At 38.7% G+C, this 17,847-nt stretch overlaps 1 protein-coding gene and 1 pseudogene across 1 annotated transcript in view; one reads left to right on the top strand and one right to left on the bottom strand.

Annotated features, from left to right (window-relative positions):
- Window positions 1–219: 219 nt before the first annotated feature.
- Window positions 220–17,847, bottom strand: part of LOC116542220 (putative G antigen family E member 3) — a 37,706-nt gene continuing 20,078 nt past the window's right edge. The window contains exons 2-5 of the mRNA XM_032267033.1: window positions 2,866–2,957; window positions 2,437–2,542; window positions 1,579–1,704; window positions 220–342 (exon numbers count right to left, since the gene is read on the bottom strand). Of these exons, the coding sequence (XP_032122924.1) occupies window positions 320–342; window positions 1,579–1,704; window positions 2,437–2,542; window positions 2,866–2,949 (339 nt within the window). The 5' untranslated portion in view covers window positions 2,950–2,957 and the 3' untranslated portion in view covers window positions 220–319. The remainder of the gene's footprint in view (window positions 343–1,578; window positions 1,705–2,436; window positions 2,543–2,865; window positions 2,958–17,847) is intronic.
- On the top strand, window positions 3,895–16,558 carry LOC116542216 (annotated as a pseudogene).

Raw genomic sequence — 17,847 nt, 5'->3', positions numbered from 1 at the left:
TATTATTCAAAGGTTATATGATTGTATATGTTAAAAATCCAAAAAGATCTAGAGGTTAACTTTTGGAATTAATAAGCATAGTCAGCAAGGTTGCAGGATGGAAAATCAATATATTATCTCTATATACCATTTCGAACACAGGATTTAAAACTTCAAAATAGATATAATTCTCAAGAGTATTAAAAACCTGGAAATAAATTTAACAAAAGTGTGCAAGAATTCTTTGCAGAAAAATGTAAAACTTTATTAAAAGAATGTCAGCAGTAAACTTTCCAGTATAAGAGCAACATTCTTGGTTTCAGTCTTCATTTGTCTTGGTTTAAACCTCTGGTTGCCCTTCACCTATAATACAAATATAAAATTAGGGCATGTTACTCAGCAGATTTTTATTTAGATGACACTACAGGTATACAACTACAATGCTGATTAGCTAAAATCAGAACCTTAAGGGTGACCCTTTAGCTTACATCCAGTTAGCCTTTGAATAAACTTTGAAAGTAGCCTTCCAGGCATATTAACAATATATTTAATTCATGCCACTTTTTCTAGTACAATATGGAAACAAAGAGACTATTCGAGTTCAGAATGAATTAAATCAACTGAATCTATTTTTTATGTATAAGTAGAAAGCAAAAACATGCATACACTTTCAGTAAAAATTCAACTAAACAAAAACCTAAGGAAAAAAAGAATTTTTTAAAAGTACCATTTAAATATTTTGATATGAAATAACACTCTGAATATAGAATATGCTTAGAACCGCCTAAGTGAAGTAAATAGAAAAGTCAGTATTACATTTGTTTTGTGTCTCTTGTGGAAAAGTGTAAAAATGTTACTTTGGACTAGTTTACCCATTATACCGCTGCTTTAAGTAGGGTGACCATTTGTCACTGTTTTCACCGGTACTTTTGCCTCTTTACATGCTTAAGAGCATTTCAGTTTATTCAGTAAACTAAATACCCACGCTAGCTTCAAGCCATTACCATCATAGTTAACATCACAATATAAACTGATGATTATTATAAACATGTTATGTATTTGTTAAAATCAGGCCTTTATCAAAATATGTGAAAACTGTTGGCTGTTGGTTAAATGACTTACATTCAAAAGTCAGAAAACATTTTCATATCTTTCTTTTAAAAATGACACATAAAATCATATATATTTATCATGCACAACATGATATATTAAAAATATATATATAGTGAAATAGCATGTGCATTACTTCACATAGCTGTGAAGACACTTGAAATCTCCTCTCTCAGCATGTTTCATATCTTTCATATTGTAATTCAATTAGCTTTGACCCAATTTTTCTCTATCTCTTGAACTCCTGGCCTCAAGTGATCCTTCTGCCTCGGCCTCCCAAAGTGCTGGGATTAAAAGCATGAGCCACCACACTTGGCCCTCTATCTCTGATAATGTGTAAGGTAACCATTTGGGGTCTGAGCTATCTTCAAAGACTTGTTATATGTGAAGCATGCTAATAAAATAGTAGTAATTTTACCTGTGTGTCATGCAAAATATAATACTGTGAAAAGAGAAACCCTATAATTTGCATCTTAGTGAATGACATACCTGCTTCCAGCACTGTAGTGAGATCAAAAGTGGGCAGAATCCCCTCCCTGACATCTGGACCATCGCCAGGCTCATCCTCTATCTTAAGCAGAGCTAGTTCCTGTTGAAGAGCTTCCACATCAGGCTCTTAAAGATAAAAAGGTCATCAATTTACAAATTAAAACATGAACTATGAACGAGGAAATGCTAATATTTATTCCCTCATTGTGAAATAAAAACCTGTAGCCTAATTATTTCAATAGTCTGTTGCCAAAAAACAGGAAAGCAGAGATTTTCAAAGACTGCCCTTTCCTTTCCCAAAGTTGGCCCTAGACACCTTACTCGTCCCTTTTGTACTCATTTGTTATACTTAGCACATTAAATCAGTGATTTCTTTGAGTCAGTCTTACTAGACTACGAGCTTTATGCAGAAATTTAGCACTGACATCTCCAGCACTTAGCATATTATGTGGCATGAGGAAGCATTAATAAATGTGTGAAAAAAGTATCAAAAAAATACATGAGCTGTCAGCAAATGGCAGACTAGGAAGCTGCAAGCTGCCATTCTTCCACAGAAACATTAAAAAAAAAAAAAAGGCAGAAACTTGTGGAGTAAAACCATACAAGAGCTGTGGAAAATACTCAGAGTTTTATGGCAACCATGCCAATATCCAAACAATAAAAAACCTCCATCAAAACAGTAGAAAAGTTTTGTGGCTTTTTATGCATCCTTGTCCCACCCCTCCCCACAGCAGCAGTAGGAAATGTTTAAGATTCCTTCCTAATGTTTTCTGTCCTCCTGTTACTGCTATGTCATAAAATATAATGCATAAATACATCTCCACCGCCCACAATCATTATGTTTCACTCTCCCTTCACCTTGAACAGCAGGTGCTCCTTCACTTTTGATCTCCCCACTGGGTGCAATACCCTGAGTTTCAGTTGGTGGCTCCACTTGACATTTTTCCTCAGTGGGCTGCTGGACCTAAGGGTATAAGTTTGTATGCAAATAAAAAGTCAGTAATATTAATACACACAATGCATATGTGCATAATAAGTCAATCATAAGTCTAATGACATTTTCCACTATGTATACATATGTATACATAGTGAAATATCCACATCTATATCCATATCCATACAGGCAACACCAGAATATAATACTCCTGAACCAAAGTTTCCTTCATGAGATGCCATTAATATTTTTTATCAGCATGGAAGACATGTATCAGTTCATGTACCCTAGCTCAGAAATATTTTTAAAACTAAATTGTGTTAATAGGAAACATCAAATGTTGAAGGACTCACAATCGCAGGTCCAGCCGGCTGGGGAGACTCTTCGTTATTTCCTCTTTCTGAGGATTGGGGTCTTGTTCTCACATGCTCACTCATAGCTACCACTGAAAATAGAATATTGTTATATGAAAAATGTGTGTAACAACTTAACTACCTATATATGAACATTCCATAGCAAAATAATGATTTGTACTTTTTAAATTTTGAAAGTATTTTCAAAATGAGTCACAGGGCAATGATAAGCACGCATGCTTTCCAATCAAAATAGTACCGATTTGTTTATATCATAGTGAAGCATAGAAAGCACCTTAATGTCATAGTAAAAGAAAGGGGACTTTTAAATTTTTAAGAGTTTTGGTTTCACCATTAGACTCACCATCATGAACACGTTTTTGAAAATATGGGCCAAGAATTGAAACTGAAGTGACTACTGCTTTTGCCCAACTCTGACTTACTAGGCCCATTTCTCCTCCACATGCCAACCCTCGCCTCCCAAAAAATCATGGCTTATTGGAATGCACAGCTTCGCCCATTATTTCCCATGATGTCCATGGCGGAGGTGAGAAGTTGCGACACAGTGAAGGTTATGCTCCTCACAGGACACCTCTGCCAGGCACTCTACAGACCTCAGGGCCACAGTCACCAGCCCACAGCGTTCCCAGTTCCCAAGCCCCTTTCTTACCACCCATGACGTCCCTACCGAGGAGTCTGGAAGCTGTCCTCCCTCAGAGGGTTCCAGGAGTTTTTCGGGACTCAGACACCTCTAACAGCATTCTCAGCACTCGCCCCATCTTCACGTGTCTCTCCCTCTCCGCGGCTCACCTTCCTCCCTCATCCCAGCCCAGCGACAAGACCCATGGCGGGGTCACGACCTGGGAGGAGCCAGATGACTACCAAGAGGCACGTTTCCCTCAGAAGCCACGGACTGTGCCACAGGACCTGTCCGAAGCTCGCTGGCTCCTCACATTCACTCACAACTAAATTCCCAAGACCGATCTGTGAACCTACCGGCTGAGTCTCAGTCAGTAAGAAAGAATGAAGATGGCGGCAAGAATGAAGACAGGACTTTTCCTTACAGAACTCTACGTGGACAAAGGTGGGCAACAAGGCGCATGCGCAGCAACGGACATGCGCAGCAACGGACACGTGCAGCAACGGACACGCGCAGCAACGGACACGCGCAGCAACGGACACGCGCAGCAACAGGTCTGTGCCGCATGCGCACTGAGTGGGGTATTCCCCACGTGACTGAAGTTTTCCTGCCTCTGTGGAGAACCTAAACCACAAGCTCTCCTGACAATGAAAATGAACTTGCAAAGCACTTTTCTTTTTCCCCCACCCAACCTTTTTTTCACTTCCAATGGCTTTGGAGAATATGAGCCCCAGGTTACTCTTAGGGAAGAATGTGTTTCAGAAAAATTCATCATGATAGAAATAAATATTAAATATTTTAATACCTATTTTACATATGCTCTCATAAATCATTTTCTTGCCTCCTTCATGAGTTTGCTATCATCCCTGCAATGATCGTACCCGCTCCAATACAATAAGAGATTCATAGTTTTTTACTACATTATTGTACCTTCAAAATTATGGATCTAACCGGACAAAGTTAAAGTGGTAGAGAATCAACATTATTTGTGGAATCCCTGTTTCACCCACTGTTTTGAAGTGGCTCTATTATCATCTCCTACATCCCCACTGAATTTTGTATGTAACTCTCTTTTAATTTTTTTCATTGAGTTATTTATAACTGTACCACTACTATACTATTTTGATCACTATTGCTTAATTATATTAGAAATGTGACATAATGCTTGCCCTCCCTCATTGCTTTCTCCTTTTCTATCTATTCTAACACGTTTGTCTTTCAGATGAACTTCAGAATCATTTGATCAGGTGCTAAAATATTCTTGTTGAGATATTAATTATTATTTTTAAATTACATCTTAACTGAGGGACAATAACCGTCTTTTTATTTTAGAATCTCTCTATCCAAGAAACAGCCACTCCTCAATTCCTCAAGTCTTTTATGTATCCCTCTCAATGATTTTATTTGCTTCATATTAGTTCTTCACATTCAAATTAAATTTATTCTTGGGCATTTTTATTGTTCTCTTCTGTTGCAGACACATATTTTCTTTCACTCCACTATGTTTTTCATAGAAGTAAAACAAGCTCTGTTTGCAAACAATATGATTCTATACCTAGAAAATTCCAGACTCTTTTCTCAAAAGCTCCTTGATCTGATAAACAACTTCAGGAAATTTCAGGATCCAAAATTAATGTGCAAAATCCAGGAGCATTTCTATACACCAATAACCTTCAAGTTCAGAGCCAAATCAGAAACATGATCCCATTCACAATTGCCACAAAGAGAATAAAATACCTAGAAATACAGCTAACTAGGGAGGACAAAAGTCTCTACTATGAGAACTACAAAACACTGCTCAAAGAACTTGGGGATGACACAAACAAATGGAAAAACATTCCATGCTCATGAACAGGAAGAAGAAATGTTGTCAAAATGGCCAAATTGACCGAAGCAATTTATAGATTCAATCATATTCCTATTAAACTACCAATGACATTCTTCACAGAATTAGAAAAAAAACTACTTTAAAATTCATATATAGAACCAAAAAAGAGCCTGAATAGCCAGGGAAATCCTAAAATCCTAAACAAAAAGAATGAAGCCAGAGGCATCATGTTACCTGACTTCAAACTATACTAGGAGGTCATGATACCCAAAACAGCATGATACTAGCACCAAAATAGACATATCACTCAATGAAATAGAATACACAGCCCAGAAATAATGCTGCACAACTCACACCTATTACCATCTGATCCTCAACAAAGTTGACAAAAACAAGCAATATAAAAATGATTCCTTATTCAATAAATGGTGCCGAGATAACTGGCTAGCTATATGCAAAAGATTGAAACTGGACCATTTCTTATACAAAAATTAAAGAGGGATTAAGAACTTAAATGTAAAACCTAAAACTATAAAAATCCTGAAAGACGACCTAGACAATATCATTCTCGACATAGGAATGGGCAAAGATTTCATAACAAAGATGCCAAAAGCCATTGCAACAAAAGCAAAAATTGACAAATGGGATCTAATTAAACTAAAGAGCTTCTTCACAGCAAGGAAACTATCCAGAGTGAACACACAACACACAGAATGGGAGAATATTTTTGCAAACTATGCATCTTTCTAAGGTCTAGCATCCAGCATCTATTAGGAACTTAAACAAATTTACAAAAACAGGAAAAAAAAAAAAAGGCGCAGTGCCTCACAACTGTAATCCCCGCACACTTTGGGAGGCTGAGGTAGGCAAATCACTTGAGGCCAGGAGTTCAAGACCACCCTGGCCAACATGGTAAAACCCTGTCTCTACCAAAAATACAAAAATTAGCTGGGCATTGTGGTGCATGCCTGTAATCCCAGCTACTAGGGTGGCTGAGGCCAGAGAATCACTTGAACTTGTGAGGCAGGGGTTGCAGTGAGTGGAGATCACGCCACTGCCCTCCAGCCTGGGCCACAGACTGAGACTCTGTCTAAAACAAAACAAAACAAAACAAAGCAAAACAAAAACAATACCATTAAAAAGTGGACCAAGGACATGAACAGACACTTTCAAAAGAAGACATGGATGCGGCAAACAAGCATATGAAATAAAGCTCAACGTCACTGTTCATTATAGAAATGCAATTCAAACCACAATGAGATATCATCTCTCACCAGTCAGAATGACTATCACTAAAAAGTAAAAAATAATAATAATAATAACATGCTGGTGATGTTGTGGAGAAAAAGAAACACTTATTTACTGTTGGTGGAAGTGTAAATTAGTTCAACAACCATGGGAAACAGTGTGGTGATTCCCTAAAGACCTAAAAACAGAACTAACATTTGATCCAGCAATCTCATTACTGGATATATAGCCAAAGGAATATAATATAAATTGTTCTATCATAAAGACACATGCATGCGTATGTTCAATGCAGCACTGCTCACAATACCAAAAACGTGGAATCAACCTAAAAGCCCATCAATAGTAGACTGGGTAAAGAAAATGTAGTGCATATATACCATGTAATAGTATGCAGTCATAAAAACCAATGACATTATCCCCGTTGTTGGAACATGGATGGAGCTGGAGGTCATTATAGTTAGCAAAGTAATGCATGAACAGAAAACTAAATACTGAATGTTCTCACTTAAAAGTGGGAGCTAAAAGTTAGAAAAAAATTGACACAGAGGAAAACAACAGACACTGGGGCCTACCAAAGAGTGGGGGATGGGACGAGGGAGAGGATCAGGAAAAATAGTTCATGAGTACCAGGCTTAATACCTGGAAAACACAAGAATCTGTACAACAAACCCTCATGACACAAGTTCACCTGTAAAACAAACCTACACCACATGTACTCCTGAACTTAATATAAAAGATTTTTTTAAAAAATAAAGAAAAACAGATTTCAAAACAAAAACTTTGAGAGGAGACAAAAATGTCACTATATAATAATAAAGTGGTCAATTCATCAAAAGCCTATAACAATTTTAAATATATATGCACCCAACGCCGGAGCACCCAGATATATAAACCAAATACTATTAAAGAGAGAGATAGGTCCCAATGCAATAATAGATGGACATTTCAGCACCCCACATTCAGCACTGGACAGATCTTCCAGACAGAAACTCAACAACAACAACAACAACAACACAGACTTAATCTGCACTATAAACCAAATGGAGCTAATAGATATTTACAGAACATTTCACCCAATGGCTAGAGAATACACATTCCTTTCCTCAGCACATGGATTAGTCTCAAGGACAAACCATATGTTAGGTTATTAAAAAAATTCAACAAAAATGAAATAATATCAAACATCTTGTCAGACCACAGTGGAATAAAACTAAAAATTAGTAACAAGAGGAATTCTGGAAACTATACAAATACATGGAAAGTCAACGATCCGTTCCTAAATGATTAAGGGGTCAATGAAGAAGCTAAGAAGGAAATTGAAAAATTTCTTGAAACAAATGATAATGGAAACACTACATACCAAAACCTATGGGATACAGCAAAAGCAGTACTAAGAAAGAGGTTTATAGCTATAAGTGCCTACATCAAAAAAGGTAAAAACTTCACATAAACAATCTAATGATGCATCTTAAACAGCTTCAAAGAAAGAGCAAACCAAAACAAAAATTAGTAAAAGAAAAGAAATAATAAAGATCAGAGCAGAAATAAATGAAATTGAAATAAAAAAAAAACCTACAAAAGAATAATAAAACAAAAAGTTGTTTTTTAATAAGTTCATCAAATTTGACAAACCATTAGCCAGACTAAAAAAAAAAGGAGAGAAAAAAACCCAAATAAATAAAATCAGAAATGAAAAAGGATTTGGGAGGCTGAGGCAGGAAGATCACTTGAAGCCAGGAGCTCAAGACCAGCATGGCCAACATGGCGAAATCCCATCTCTACTAAAAATACAAAAATTAGCTGAGCATGGTGGTAGGCACCTGTAGTCCCAGCTACTAGGGTGGCTGAGGCAAGAGAATTGCTTGAACCCAGGAGGTGGAGGTTCTAGTGAGCTGTGATTGCACCATTGCACTCCAGTGTGGGCAACAGAGCAAGATTCTGTCTCAAAAGAAAAAACGAAAAATAGAAAAGAAATGAAAAAGGAGACATTACACAACTTATGGTGCAGAAATTCAAAGGATCATTACTGGCTCCTATGAGCAACTATATGCCTATAAAATGGGAAATCTAAATACATACAACCTCTCAACATTGAACCAGAAAGAAATCCGTAACCTGATCAGACCAATAACAAGTTACAAGATCAAAGCCATAATAAAAGGTCTTCCAATAAAGAAAACCCAGGACCTGATGGCTTCACTGCTGAATTCTACCCAACATTTAAAAAACTAATACCAACCCTACTCAAACTATTTTGAAAAATGGAGGTGGAGGGAATATTTCCAAACTCATTCTATGAGGCCAGTATTACCCTGATACCAAAATCAGACAAAGACACATCAAAAAAAGAAAACTACAGGCCAAAATCGCTGATGAATATTGATGCAGAAATCCTCAACAGAATACTAGCAAATCAAATTCAACAATACATTAGAAAGAATATTCATCATGACCAAGTGAGATTTATCCCTGGGATGCAAGGATGTTTCAATGTATGCACATTAATTTATGTGATAAATCATATCAACAGAATGAAGGGCAAAAGCCATACAATCATTTCAATTGATGCTGAAAAAGCATTTAATAAAACTCATTATGTCATCGTGATACAAACCCTGAAAACACTGGGGATAGAAAGAACATCCTTCAATGTAATAAAAGCCATATACCACAGACCCACAGCTAGTACTGAAGCGGCCTGGTTGCCTCAAATAACAGCCAGAATTCTTGGTCTCATGACCAAGGAAATCAAGGACACGGACCCACCAAGAGTGAGGTTTAGAGCAGAAATTTAAGAGGAGAAAGAAAGATGACAGCTCTCTGCTACAGAGAGGGGTCCCAGAAAAAGCGTTGCCATCCTGCAGTGAAATACAGGGGTTGATATAGATGAGCTAGTGGGGAGGAAGTATCTGATCTACATAGGGTACAAACAACCAGTTAGGACCAGGTGTGTCATCTGCGTGGGTCGTGAATCTCTGGCAGCCTCCACCCTAATCTTTTATTATGCAGGCGGGTCCTCAGCCTGAGCCACTCCATGTTGCTCATTTATTTCTTAGTATGCATGTGCTAAAAAAAGGGAGGTAGAATCCCCATGGTGGAGATGCCTGGCCCTAGGTGGCCTTTTCTATCTGTGCAGCTCCTTGCATCCCCCTATGAAAGCTTCCAGCTTCCTTATCTATGTTTGGCCCTCAATCTTCCAGGCTGCTTTTGTTAGAAAAGAGGTGATTTATGGAGCTGCTTTTTTTTAGAAGGGAAGTTCTTCCTAGGATTTTTGCCCTCACTATCTGCCAAAATAGTTACTTTCTGAATGAGGAGAAACTGATATCCTTTCCTCTAAGTCCTGGAACATGACAAGGACTCCCTCTGTCACTGCTGTTATTTAACATAGTACTGAAAGTCCTAGCTAGAGCAATCAGATGAGAAAGATATAAAATGCATCCAAGTTAAAAAGGAAAAAGTAAAATTATCCTTGTTTGCAGATTGTATTCTCTTATAAGCCTAAAGACTACACAAGAAAACTTTTTTTTTTTCTGAGACCGAGGGTCACTCTGTCACCCAGGCTGGAGTGCAGTGGTGCGATATCGGCTCACTGCAACCTCCACCTCCTGGGTTCAAGCTATTCTCCTGCCTCAGCATTCTGAGTAGCTGGGATTACAGGTGCCCACTACCACACCTGGCTAATTTTTTGTATTTTTAGTAGAGATTAGTTTTCACCACGTTAGCCAGGATGGTCTTGATCTCCTGATCCACCTGCCATGGCCTCCCAAAGTGCTGAGGTTACAGTCATGAGCCAACACACCCAGCCAAGAAAACTCTTAAAACTCATTTTTTTTAATTCAGTAAAGTTGTAGGATATAAAATCAACATACGAAAATTAGTAGCACTTTTATATGCCAAAAGTGAACAAGGTGAAAAAGGAAAAAAAAAGTAATCCCATTTACAATAGCCACACATAAAATTAAATACCTATGAATTAGCTTAATAAAATAAGTGAAAGAGCTCTATAATGAAAACTATAAAACACTGATGAAGGAAATTGAATAGGACACCAGAAAATGGAGTAATATTTTATATTCATGAATTGGAAAAATAAATATTGTTAACATGTATATACTACTTAAAGCAGTCTACAGATTCAATACAATCCCTATCAAAATACCAATGACATTCTTCACAAAAATAGAAAAAAAATTCTAAAATTTACATGAATAAATTTTTTTGTTGTTGTTTTTTTGGAGATGGAGTTTTGCTCTTGTTGCCCAGGCTGGTATGCAATGGCATGATCTTGGCTCACTGCAACCTCCGCCTCAGGGGTTCAAACAGTTCTCCTGCATCAGCCTCCCAAGTAGCTGGGATTACAGGCATGTGCCACCATGCCTGGCTAATTTTTTGTATTTTTAGTAAAGACGGGGTTTCACCATGTTGGCCAGGCTGGTCTCCATCTCCTGACCTCATGATCCACCCACCTTGGCCTCACAAAGTGCTAGGATTACAGGTGTGAGCCACCACACCTGGCCATGGATAAAATTTATATGGATAAAAGACCCAGAATTAGCCAAAGGTATCCTAAGCAAAAAGAGCAAAACTGGAGGAATCACATTACCTGACTTCCAATTATACTACAGAACTACAGTAACCAAAACAGCATAATACTGGCATAAACACACACACATAGACCAATAGAACAAAATAGAGAACCCAGAAAAATATCCACACACCAGGCCAGGCATGGTGGCTTATGCCTGTAATTCCAGCACTTTGGGAGGCCGAGATGGGCTCATCACCTGAGGTAGGGAGTTCGAGACCAGCCTGACCAACATGGAGAAACCCTATCTCTACTAAAAAAAAAAAAAAAAAAAAAAATGCAAAATTAGTTGAGTGTGGTGGTGCATTCCTGTAATCCCAGCTATATGGGAGGCTGAGGCAGGAGAATCACTTGAACCGGGGAGGCAGAGGAGGCAGAGGTTGCGGTGATCTGAGATTATGCCATTGCACTCTAACCTGGGCAACAAGAGCAAAACTCTGTCTCAAAAAAAAAAAAAAAAATCCACACACCTACCGTGAACTCACTTTTTACAAAAGTGCCAAGAACATACACTGGGGAAAAGACATTCTCTTCAATAAACTGTGCTGGGAAAACTGGATAGCCATTATAGAAGAGTGAAAATAGACCATAAGCTCTGGCTACATACAAAAATCAAATCAAAATGTATTAAAGACTTAAATGTAGGACTGAAAACTATGAAACTGCTACAAGAAACATTGCAGAAAATCTCTAGGACATTGGTTTGGGCAAAGACTTCTTGAACAATACTGCATAGGCACAGGCAACCAAAGCAAATATGGGCCAGTGTGATCACATCAAGTTTCTGCACAGCAAAGGATACAATCAACAAAGTAAAGAGACAACCCACTTTGGACTGTGGAGATGTTTACAAACTATCCCTTTGACAAAGGATTTATAACCATAATATACAGGAGCTCAAATAACTGTATAGGAATAAATCTAATAATCCAATTAAAAATAGGCAAAAGATTTGAATAGACATTTCTCAATAGAAGATGTAGAAATGACAAACAAGCATATGAAAAGATGCTCAACATCATGGATCATCAGATAAATGTAAATCAAAACTACAATGAGATATCATCTCACCCCAGTTAAAATTGCTACTATCCAAAAGAAAGGCAATAACAAATGCTGGTGAGGATGTAGAGAAAAGGGAGCCCTTGTACACTGTTGGTGGGAATGTAAATTAGTACAACTACTATGGAGAACAGTTTGGAGGTTTTTCAAAAGACTAAAAATGGAGTTAACATATGATCCAGCAATCCCACTGCTTGGTATATACTCAAGAGAAAGGAAATCAGTATATGGAAGAGATACCTGCATTCCTACGTTTGTTGCAGTACTGTTTATAATAGCTCAGATTTAGAAGCAACTTAAGTGTCCTTCAACAGATGAATGGATAAAGAAATTGTGGTACATATACATAATGGGTTACTATCAGTCATAAAAAATAATGAGATTCAGTCATTTGCTACAACATGGATGGAACTGGTCATTATGTTAAGTAAAATAAGCCAGGCACAGAAAGACAAATATTGTAGGTTCTCACTTATTTGTGGAATCTAAAAATTAAAACAATTGAACTCATCAACATAGAGAGTAGAAGGATGGATACCAGAGTCTGAGAAGTGTAGTGGCGGGGAGCTAGGGGTAGGTGAGAATAGTTAGTAGGTACAAAAAAATCTAGAAAAAAATGAAGACTATTTTATTTCACAATAGGGTGACTATAGTCAAGCATAATTGTATATTCTAAAATAAATAATGTTTTTTGTATTAAAATACAAAGGATAAGTGCTTGAGGGGATGGATACCCCATTCTCCATGATGTGCTTATTTCACATTGCATGCCGGTATCAAAACATCTCATGTACCTTGTAAATATATAGACCTACTTTGTACTTACAAACATTTAATATAAAAGTAGATTTTTATAAATTCAGTGTATGTTGCATCAAGTTGGTCTGCATGGTTATTCAGGTTCTAGAGTCCAAATTATAAAATACCAAAACAGTGAGTAGATTGCTTTAAATCAATGTGTCCTAAAACATAAGAAACGTTTCAATGAAGGTAAGCACTTACAAGCAATGAGTGTAACATGGAAAATAATGATATAATCAGAGTGAATTACTAAACCAAACCTAAAACCAGGCATAGAGCAGAAGTGCTGTCATAGTCTGACAGGTTCAACACTGTCGTAGGAACCAGAGGCTCCTTATTCACAGTGATAAACATAGGTTTTTTGTAGCTTCTGCCCTTAGTTGAGCTACTTCAGATGCCGGTGCTTGTGTGAACACACTCCCTTGTGTGATTGTATGAATATCATTTTCATACCTGCTGCATAGGAGTTAGAGCACATGCAAAGTATGTTGGCATTCAGATGTGTATCTTTATTTTTCTGATACATAGTGGATTGTATTGAATACCTAGCTCTTAGTAGAATCCTCTGACAGGCATTTAACACAAATCATAACATTCCTCTGATGGGACAATTCTGCAGTGTCAATATCCTTACAACATAATTTCCAACACTGTGTTTTTAGTGAGTCATACTACTTTTGTCCCAAAATAAATTATAAAGCTAATAACATGGGCTGAAAAGCACCCTTGTGACTTCATCAGAGAAAATGAGACTTAAAATTTACATCCATCTATGCATGCAAGAAGTCATGACACCACCCATCCATCAATTCAAGAGGTATGATTTGAGATCCTCCGTAGGTCATAAGCAAAAATACAGTTCATATACCTTTAAAAGAATACAAAATTACAGTTAGATAGGGAGAATAAGTTTACGAGATCTTGAAAAATGCTGAGAGTGGATATTAAGTGTTCTCACCACAAAACAATAACTATGTGAGGTAATGCAACGTTAATTAGCTATATTTAACCATTCCATAACACATATGTACTTCAAACTATCATGTTGTGCACAGTAAATACATACAATTTTATCTGTCAATGTAAATATAATAAATACATTTAAAAAAAAGTCTTCAGCATTAGGGCAAGGGAGTCTCTGAAGGAACCTTCTTCCTAATTTTGAAACTCTGGTCCTCTCTAGCCTTCTCTGAGCCCAGTTACTTCCTTTGGATGTTCTTTGACATATTTATGTCCAGCTCAGACATAAAAGCTCTCAGAGACAACCATGGGTTTTATGCATCTTTTTAGATGGTGTAACACTGAGGTTCTCCCCACTAGCTGTGGGCGAATTACTACAAAATACCCAAATGACCAAAGTGCTACATATCCACTTGAATGGTGCTTTTCAACCCATAGGCATCCCGGAGCAGGAACTGCAACATCTAAACCCTTGTTTACAATGTAAAATTTTGAGGTCAATTTAAAAAATATGCAGGTTAAGCATTTGACTTATTACTAAGCAAATGTCTATCTCAATTTATCTGAAGAGAGGAAATGTCTGTGATTCTTTTTGTTCCTAAATTGCTAGAAATATGACTGAACTTCTTTCAGGTGAAGTAGGTTATTGGTAGAATTTGCTATAAATAACTAGTTGTAGATATAGCTTTAAACATAATGTAAATGAGCCTTGGTGGATAACCACATACAAAAAAAAAAAATCAATCCAGACACAGTCCGTATACCTTTCATAAAAATGAACTCAAAATGGATCTTAGATCCAAATGGAAAACTGAAAAACTTCTAAAAGACAATGTAGGAGAAAAGTCTAGGTGATTTGGGGTTTGGTAATGACTTTTTTTTTTTTTTTTTTTTTTTGAGACCGAGTCTTGCTCTGTTGCCCAGGCTGTAGTGCAATGGTGTGATCTTGGCTCACTGCAACCTCCGCCTCCTAGGTTCAAGTGATTCTCTTCCCTCAGCCTCCCAAGTAGCTGGAATTACAGGCGCATGCCACCACGCCCAGCTAATTTTTGCATTTTTAGTAGAGATGGGGTTTCACCATGTTGGCCAGGCTGGTCTCGAATTCCTGACCTCATGATCTGCCCACCTCAGCCTCCCAAAGGGCTGGGATTACAGGTGTGAGCGACCACACCTGGCCTGGTGATGACTTCTTAAAAATAAGTCAAAAAATACAATATGGGGACGGTGTGAAAGCAGCAAGATGGCGGCGGCGGTGGCGGTGGTAGAGTTTCAGAGAGCCCAGTCTCTACTCAACACCCACCGGGAAGCCTCCATCCACCTGTTCCACTCCATTGTGAAGCGTGACATTGAGGAAAACGATGAGGAGGCAGTGAAAGTCAAAGAGCAGAGCATCCTGGAACTGGGATCTCTCCTGGAGAAGACTGGACAAGCTGCAGAGCTTGGGGGACTCCTGAAGTATGTATGTGTGACCCTTCTTGAATTCTATCAGCAAGGCTAAAGCAGCTCGCCTGGTCTGATCTGTTTCTTGATATGGAAGCAGCTACAGGGCAGGAGGTGGAGCTGTGTTTAGAGTACATCGAATGGGCCAAATCAGAGAAAATAACTTTCTTACGCCAAGCTTTGGAGACAAGACTGGTGTCTTTGTAATTTGATACCAAGAGGTACCAGGAGCCATTGTATTTGGGTTCTCAGCTGCTGTGGGAATTGAAAAAGATGGAAGACAAAGCCCTTCTGGTGGAAGTATAGCTTTTAGAAAGCAAAACTACCATGCCTTGAGCAACCTGCCGAAAGCCCGAGCTACCTTAACCCTGCTTGAACCACAGAAATGCCATCTACTGCCCCCCTAAATTGCAGGCCACTTTGGACATGCACTCATGTATTATCCATGCAGCAGAAGAGAAGGACTGGAAAACTGCATACTCATACCTCTATGAGACATTTGAGGATTATGACTCCATCGACAGCCCCAAGACCATCAAATCACTGAAGAACATGTTGCTGTGCAAAATCATGCTCAACACCCCAGAAGATGTCCAGGCTTTGATGAGTGGGAAGCTTGCACTTCGGTATGCAGGGAAGCAGACAGAAGCATTAAAATGTGGACTCAGGCTAGCAAGAACAGATAACTGGCAGATTTTGAAAAGGCTCTGACAGATTACTGGGCAGAGCTCCAGGGTGACCCAATCATCAGCACACACTTGGCCGTGTTGTATGATATCTTACTGGAACAGAATCTGATCTGAGTCATTGAGACTTTTTCTAGAGTACAGATTGAACACATATCTAGTCTCATCAAACTGTCCAAGCCTGATGTGGAAAGGAAATTATCACAGACGATTCTTGACAAGAAATTTCATTGGATTTTGGACCAGGGGTAAGGTGTCCTGATTATTTTCAGTGAACCCCCAGTAATAAAACTTATGAAGCTGCTTTGGAAACAATTCAGAACATGAATAAAGTAGTAGATTCCCTCTACAACAAAGCCAAGAAACTGACATAGAGTTGGATGTGTAGCAGTACTTTGGAGAGTGTGTGTAGCGGGAGAGTGAAATCTTGGGGGGAAATTCTAGGAGATTCTTTTTTCTTTCTTTCTTTTCTTTTTTTTTTTTTTTTTTTTAATCTTCGGCCTCTGATATCCTTTCTTCTGCTTGGTCAAGGAGATTCTTTTTTCTTCTTGTTCCACTTTTCGCTCAGACAGTTTTTAAATCCTCATTTGGTACATCTGTATTCCAGCCAATACGTGTGCCAGTTTTCATATAATCTTTACTGGCCCTACTTGGGAGTGGGGAAATTGCTTTAAAAAAGAAAAGATTATTCGAAATAAAAGGAAAAAGGCTTACACTACCTAAAGCTGTGTTCTCTGCCTCCTGGGAGAGGGCCGCAAAGCCAGGCACCCAGCCAACCACTGGGGGGCCTAATCCACCTGCTGGGCATCACCTCTCCTCCTCCTCACAATTGGGTGACCATCAAAAGCAACAACTTTTTATTCTGTTTGTACTGAACCAAAACAAACAACTGTGTATAGACTACTGTTTTCTTTTTTATTTGAAATGAGGCCTTTTGGTATTGTTTCCCCTACCATACGGCCTGTCCACCCTTCCGTCCCCGACATTGGCTCCAGCAGAATAGCTGGAAGTCCTGCCGCCACTGCCACGGCCACCACCACCACCACCACTGCAGCAGCAACAGCAGCAGCAGCAGTACCTGCAAAGCTCCTCTCTGACCTGTGAAGGAATGGGGATGAGGCCAGGAGCGAGTGTCTATCACAGCCACACGGGGAGCAGTGTGGGCCTTTAGCTTCCAGGGGGCCTGCTATGCATGCGACTTTTTTTTTTTTCACACGGTAAACCAGATTAGCCATCAGTGTTTTAATTGCTCCTCCTCTCCCGTCCCCTCCTTTCTCCTCTCCTCTCCTCTCCCTTCTCTTCCCCTTTCAACCAGGACACTGTTATGTCTCTCTGCCTTCTCCCTCTCCCCTCCAGGGGAGTCAGGCTGTCTGAAATCCATGAGCTTCTCTCCCTCTCCCACTCCTTCTCTCCTGCTTTCAGATGGATTTATTCTTTTTTTAAACAGTGAACATCTGAAATGAGAATGTGGGGTGTGGTTCTTTTTTTTTTTTTTTCCTTTAATTTTCTTTGTTGGGTTTTTGAGCAACCTCATGTCCCCTTCCCAGGGAGCTTCTTTATTTACCTGTTAGAACTCGAGTGGATGGGAAGTAGAGCACCATGTGTCAGCATGCTTTGTTTTCTGACACGATTACACAGCAAGGCTTTAATGCCATTTGGGTAGGTGAGCTTCCGCACCTCTGTTGTGCTGAACTGTATTTTCTTCTCACATCTCCTCTTTGTCTTTTCTCTT

This window comes from Sapajus apella, unplaced genomic scaffold, assembly GCF_009761245.1.
Source record: "Sapajus apella isolate SASKATOON/1434 unplaced genomic scaffold, GSC_monkey_1.0 scaffold164, whole genome shotgun sequence".
NCBI classification, from domain to species: domain Eukaryota; kingdom Metazoa; phylum Chordata; class Mammalia; order Primates; family Cebidae; genus Sapajus; species Sapajus apella.
This window is presented reverse-complemented; position numbering and strand designations above follow the sequence as displayed.